The following is a 7,016-nucleotide window of genomic DNA, read 5'->3' as shown; positions in this document are numbered from 1 at the left end:
CAGCTCCCCTCCCACTTTCTCCCCATAGTTACCTCTTCCCAGTGTCCATCCCTCCATACACTCCTGCCCCCTGAGCTGTCTCCCTGTACAGCACATTTTTTGGGGACAAAATTCAATCCATAACAGAAGGTATAATGTAGGCATTAGCTGTTAGGGCAATGACCTGTGAGGGAAGGGGATGGGGGGTGAATATTCCATGTAGAGATGTCGTCACTGATTTTTTTTTTTTTTAATTGGTGGGGTCTGTAGGGTGCCAGATGGTGAGATTTCTGATACACACACCTGTAGGCAGGGATGTCACTTCCTGAGACTGGGAACACCAGAGTAAGCACATTTGAGTGAGAAGGCTTCATTTGTGTTTCCTCAGCAGACAAGTGAGATCTTTGAGCCAATGATGGTATAGTAGTTTTCTAGGACTGATGTAACAAAGTACCTCAAAGTACTTGAAAATAACAGAGATGAAATAAACAAAACCTCCCAGAAATTTATTCTGTCACAGTTCTGGAGGCGAGAAGTCCAACATGAAGGTATCAGCAGGGTTGGTTCCTTTTGGAGATCCTGAGAGAGAATCTATTCCATGCCTTTCTCCTAGCTTTTGGTGATAGGTGGACATCCTTGGTTTCTTGGCTTGTAGATCTATCATTCCAGCCTCTGGCTGTCTTGACTCTGCGTCTCCCTGCTTGTCTCTTCTCGTTCTTAAAGACACCAGTTATATTGGATTAGGGCCCACCTCACTACAGTATGACCTCATGTTAACTGATAACATTTGCAAAGACACTATTTCCAAATAAGGTGACATGCGCAGGTATTGGAGATTAAGACTTGAACCTCTCTCTCTCTTTTTTTTTTTTTGAATACAAATCATCCCCTAACTGTTGGATATATTGATCTGAAATTGAGAGGTAAAAGTCAGCTTGGGGATTAGGGCCTTGTCAAGTAGAGTTGAGAATTGGTGCCTCAAGATTGTGCGACATTGCTTGCCAGTGTGTAGGGTACAGGAAGAGGTGAAAAAAGGAAGGTCTGTGAGGTGGGGATGCTGGCATGACATGATGGAGGAGGAGCTTGTGCCAGAGACTGAGAAGGATGATTTGGGGTGTAGTCACTGAGGCCTGGGGGGGTAGGCTTCAAGAGGAGGGCTTGGATGGCCAGACACATGGACTGTCCTTGCCATGGAAGGAGGTCTCTGGTAGCACTAATGAGGTGTTGGCCTTTGAGGAGGTGGAAAGTGAGTGGACAGCGAGGAGATGAACACAGAGGAACAGAGAGATAGGACAGCAGCTTGAAGGAGAAGTGGGGTCAAGACCTGGATGCATTCAGGTTTAAATGCCAAGGGGAGAGGTCTGGTCGAGAGGGAGAGGTGAGGATAAGGAGGGGCATGGATGGTCAGGGAGTTGATGACTCATTTACAGTAGGAGAGAGGGAGGATCCCTGTTGGGAATGTTGGGATGTCAGTGATTTGAAGGTAGGAGGTAAGGCTGATTCTCAGGGTGATAGTGGTTTTTCAGTCCCCTGGTTGTGGTAAGTCCATGGGTCAATACTAGCTCTGCAGAGGGCAGAAAGTGGAAGGACTGAACAGCCAGGGAGGACAAACTGTCCAAGAGACTGGATCCAAGAAAGGAGGTTGTGGAACCTCAGGAACTTTAGAGTCTGCTGATGAATTGAGACAGTGGCTCATGGGATTGGTAGTGAAATAAGTATGGTTGTGTGTTTATGTGTGTTTCCTCATTTGCAAATGTTTTGGCTCTGGGTAAGGTAGAGTGCTGTAGCCCTCCTGACGTATGTGTGTGTGTATGTGTACAGTGTGTTTGTGTGTTTCTGTGTGTATGTTGTGTGTGTGTCCCCATCTGTTTGTAATTGCATGCATGCATGCATGTTTACCCATGCATATGTGCATATATGTGCATATGTCTCTGTGTATACATGTACATGCATGTTGTGTGTATGCTTTTTGTGCATGTGTGTATCTAGTTTTGCATGTCTGTGTGTGTACATGCATGTTTCTGTGTGTTTCTGTGCACATGTGTATGGTTGTTTACAGGGCAGGGCAGCCCCCAGGCCTGTGTGTGTGTGTGTGTGTGTGTGTGTATTGGGCTAGGCAGGAACTCTCACAGCTCCTGTCTACTCCTTCAGTTCTGCCTGCTCAGGACCAAGCCTGGCTTGAGGAGGAGAGCACAGAAGTGATGCCTCCTGGGTTGCTGACCTCCTGTTCACAGGTGAGTAAGAAATCTTTCTTGCACCAAAAGAATATTGCTTTCCCCAGGGCTAGTCTCCAGGCTTCTGAGTGTTGGGCCTCCTATAGTGGGTATAGGGCAGCCTAGGCAATGGTCCTACTCCCTCATTCACATCCCCCCTAGACTATCAAGCATTATGTTCTGCTGAGCATCGGGAGGGGAAACATAGCAAGGATGTGACGCATCTGTGTTTCAAAATCTTCATGGTCTCACTGAGCACACACCTCTATCACTTACCAGATATTTTTCCTGCCTCAGCATGCTCAAGTCTGCTGGATCCTATAGCTAGGAGGAATTCAGCTGCAAGGGCTTTCTGGCTAGTTTTAGATGGACAAGTTCTTTCAAGATGCAGAGGCCTTTTGAAGCCATGCCTCTTAATGCTATCACTCAGGAGTACAGAGTAGATAGTGAAAAGCTATGAGGGTGAGCTGAGGGGCAGGTTTTGGAAGACCTCAGAATCCATCTTAAAATCCTCAGCACAGTATCTCCCTTCCCCAGCCCATTCTCTTCTTGTGACTGTTGGTCGTGGTGGTACCTGACTGAGCTGTGATGAGTGTGATGTTTTAGGAAGCAGTAACCTTCGAGGACGTAGCCGTGGTGTTCACCCAAGAAGAATGGGTATTTCTAGACTCTGCCCAGAGAAGCCTGTACAGAGAAGTGATGCTGGAGAACTGCAGGAACCTGGCCACAGTGGGTAAGGCTGGCTTGTTGCCTCATCGGTACACCCATGGGTTCCTGGAGCTGTGCTGGTTTAGTAAAGAGACGAAGAGACAGACAAGTCTTGCCCTTATGGAGCTTACAGGCTCATGGCTTCCCCATGGAAATGAAGATCCAGGTCCGTCCATTGCTGTTTCTCCATGGTTAAACACTTCCTGGTTTCTCAAGTGTGCCCCTGAGCTTGGCTCGGTTTCTGGGACCAGAGAGCCTCAATATTCTCTGGGTTGCAATAGGAAACTTGTATTTTAGCTTCTGCGTGAAAGCTGTACTATGTTCATTTGAATTCAGCCATGTTCATTTTACTGCTCTCTACCTCAAAACCCCTAGAAATTTCAAAATATTGAACCTAGTTTTATGAAATGGCAGAGACCTCCCACACTGGTGTCTTCCCATTCACAGGATTTGAACTATGCAAACCCAGTATGTTTTCCCATTGGAGGCAAAGAGAAGAGCTGTGGACCACCAAAAGAGGAATCTTCCAAGGAATGTTTCCAGGTGAAAACCAGACAGGTAAGAATCACTGTAAAAGACTCTCTGGTTGGCAGGGGGAATGTGTGGAAATTGTCATTCAGGGAAATTGTCAATTCAGTGCTCTTAACTGAGAAAACTAAGCTGTATCATGTGAGCTCCCTTAGATAAGTCTGCTTTCTTTTCTCTTTCACTAATGCTTTACTGTCGTTTCATAGAAAGATCTGTCCTACTTCCTTTTTACATTTAATATCTCCATGTGTATATTTTAAGAGCTCTGGGGACGTAGTGCCTAAGGCATTTGACTACTAACCAGAATGCTGGCAGTTCAAACCCACCAGCCACTCCTTGGAAGGAAGATGGGGCAATCTACTTCCGTAGTGATATCACCTTGGAAACCCAAGGAGGGGTCACTATGAGTCAGATCTGACTTGATGGTAGTGAGGTGTTTTTTTTTTTTTTTCAGTTTTTGTGTATGTTTTATCTACTTCCTCCTCACTGTGTGTTCTTGATAATTCCTTCTCTCAATATCACTTCTAATCTGTATAATCCTTTGATGCATTTGCAATTGCTTCCCATATTTAGGGACAGTATTTAAAAAAAAATTTACACATGCCTTGCTTACTTTTTTGGTCGCTTGATCCCACAGTTGCCTTCTCTGTGCACTTAATTTTTCCCCCTAATTTATTTCAGAACCTCAGCTTCAACTCCAAGAGTCAATTCCTAACCAATATATTTTTTGGGAGATCCCATCCATTGGCATGAAAATGGTAAGGTTCACAGGGATTATTGTTGGTCCTTTATTGTAGGAAAAATTTTGGGCTGTTGTTAGTTAGAAAAACAGGACAAGAACCAAGAGAGAGACTTGAGGCAAGTAGTGCACACCCAGGAGAATGCAATTTCTTGAGAGAGTATCTGTGAATGTGTGGTAAGTTTTAGAATTTTGGGGTTGATCAAGAAAGAGACAGGAACATGAGAGGCAGTGGTGCACAGGTTTTTTATTGGGTGACACTAGGACAGGGTTTCATGAGAGGGGAAGTCCCTCCCAGCAAGAGACCTTCCAGAGATGGTGGTGTGGGGATACCTCCCAGACTGCCCAGAAGGGGAAGAGAGCAAGGGAACTCCTGGTGAAGAGGGAATTTATATGTCTAGGTAATGTCATTCAGCAAGAAGGTGAGGAGTGTCTGGATCAGAGAGCTCTGAAGGGCAGTAGCAGTTAAGTCTTTTGTAACTACAGGGTTTGTCTGATGTATGGTTAGCAGGTGTTGGATGAAGTTTTGCAGGGTGTGTCAAGTAGGTAAGGATCCCTAGTGGTGCAGTGGTTAAGCACTTGGCTGCTCATTGAAAGGTCAGTAGTTCAAACCCACTAGCCTCTCTGTGGGAGAAAGATGTGGCACTCTGCTTATGTAAAAATTTACAGCCTTGGAAATCCTTTGAGGCATTTCTACTCTGTCCTATAGGGTCACTCACTGTGAGTAGAAATCAACTTGACAGCAATGAGTTTATTATTTTTTTTTCTGGGTAAGTAAGTAGGCTCTAATGGCTAAAAATACGATTATTTGTACTATTATTAAGGCAATTGGATGTGTGAGAATTTGTTTGGTACCAGTGGGTTTTGGGATAATGGTCCTATCCTATTGTGAAGAAAAACATGGGGACCATTTTAGACTAATACAGAGGAGCCATCTCTGGCCAATTAATAATAGCAGAATGTCATTAGTTGAGGAAAAGCTCTAAACATAGACTAGGTCAAGACTTGTGTGTTCACAGACCTACAAGTAACCATTTTCATGAATGTTTCTCATCCACACAATTCACATGGGGGAGGATATGAATGTAATAAAGCCTTTGGCCTTCACATTTTCCTTAATCAACAGGAGCAACCCCAACCTGAAGGAAAACTCTATAAATGTAATGAATTTGAGAAACCCTTTAACAGCATTGAACCATTTTTTCAGTACCAGAGAATTCATACTGGAGAGAACCCCTATGAATGTAAAGAAAGTGAAAGATCCTTCTTCCAGAGCTCTCACCTGATTGTGTCTGAGAAAATTAGTAGCAGAGATAAAACCTATGCATGTAACAAGTGTGAGAAATCCTTCAGATACTGCTCTGACCTTACTAGGCATGAGAAAACTCATACTTCAGAGAAGTTCTTTGAATGTCAAGAGTGTAAGAAAACCTTCAAGTATTCCTCAAATCTTCGGCGACACATGAGAATTCATACTGGAGAGAAGCCCTTTGAATGTGATCAGTGTGGGAAAACCTTCACAAGAAACTTTAACTTGATTCTGCACCAGAGAAGTCATACAGGAGAGAAACCCTATGAATGTAAGGATTGTGGGAAAGCTTTTAATCAACCGTCATCTCTTAGGAGTCACATGAGAACTCACACTGGAGAAAAACCTTTTGTTTGTAGTCAGTGTGGGAAAGCCTTCAGGGAGCACTCGTCACTGAAGACACATATGCGAACTCACACTAGAGAGAAGCCTTATGAATGCAACCAGTGTGGGAAACCCTTCCGGACAAGCACTCACCTCAACGTGCACAAGAGGATACACACCGGGGAGAAACTTTATGAGTGTGGTACTTGTGGTCAGGTCTTGAGTCGTCTCTCAACTCTTAAGAGTCACATACGCACTCACACTGGAGAGAAGCCCTATGTGTGTCAGGAATGTGGGAGAGCCTTTAGTGAGCCCTCATCTCTTAGAAAACACGCGAGAACTCACACTGGCAAGAAACCTTACATGTGTCAGGAGTGTGGGCGGGCCTTTGGCCAGTCTTCACACCTTATTGTACATGTGAGAACCCACACTGCAGAGAAACCCTATGCATGTAATCAGTGTGAGAAAGCCTTCCGGCACAGCTCTTCACTTACTGTGCACAAACGGATTCACAGTGGGACAGAAAATATGAGGAACATTGGCTTGCCTTTATCAATGTCTCATCTATATTGTGGGCCCTTTGCTAATTAAGTTCCAGTTTTTAAAAATACAAATATCTGGGCTATAAACATCCCTCTTAGTACTCTTTGAGCTACATCACATTTTGATATGTAATATTTTTATTTTGTTTTAATTCTAAATGTTCTCTTAATTTCCATGTCACTTATTTGTTGACTCATGAAGTATTTGGAATTAGTGTTTTAAATAACAGTATGTGGATTCTTTTTATTGGTGTATTGTTAACTTACAGTGAAATGCAGAACTTTTAAGTATACCGTTGTATCAGCTTTTTGAGTGTATACATTTATGTAACCCACACCCTACTCAAAATGCAGAACCTTTTTATCACCCTGGGAAGTCCCTGCATGTGTATCGATATTTCTTAACTACCTTTTTGTTATGATTCTCATTTATATTGTGAACAGAGTATGTGATCTTAATGCTATCAAATCTTAGATATTTGTTGAAATTTTTTTTTTTACTCTAGTGTGGCATATACTTCTAGTCACCTCCCCATATTGCCCCTTCTTCGTTACAAAAGTACCTGTGTTTTTTTTTGCTCAGGTTGGTAACATGCACTATAAGAAACCTTCACCTCCCAGCCCTTCTTACAACCAGGAGAGGCTCTGTCTCCCAGTGCTGGCCAGTATGAATA

At 43.6% G+C, this 7,016-nt stretch overlaps 1 protein-coding gene across 1 annotated transcript in view; it reads left to right on the top strand.

The window, feature by feature from the left end:
- The window catches only part of ZNF333 (zinc finger protein 333), an 18,633-nt gene extending 13,180 nt beyond the window's left edge, over nt 1-5,453 (top strand). Inside the window, exons 6-9 of the mRNA XM_042782753.1 lie at nt 2,131-2,213; nt 2,799-2,925; nt 4,110-4,186; nt 5,244-5,453. Of these exons, the coding sequence (XP_042638687.1) occupies nt 2,131-2,213; nt 2,799-2,925; nt 4,110-4,186; nt 5,244-5,453 (497 nt within the window). The remainder of the gene's footprint in view (nt 1-2,130; nt 2,214-2,798; nt 2,926-4,109; nt 4,187-5,243) is intronic.
- The last annotated feature ends 1,563 nt before the right edge of the window (nt 5,454-7,016 follow it).

This window comes from Orycteropus afer, unplaced genomic scaffold (genome assembly GCF_000298275.1).
Source record: "Orycteropus afer afer isolate SDZICR_OR568_19922 unplaced genomic scaffold, OryAfe1.0 scaffold00460, whole genome shotgun sequence".
Lineage (NCBI taxonomy): Eukaryota > Metazoa > Chordata > Mammalia > Tubulidentata > Orycteropodidae > Orycteropus > Orycteropus afer.
This window is presented reverse-complemented; position numbering and strand designations above follow the sequence as displayed.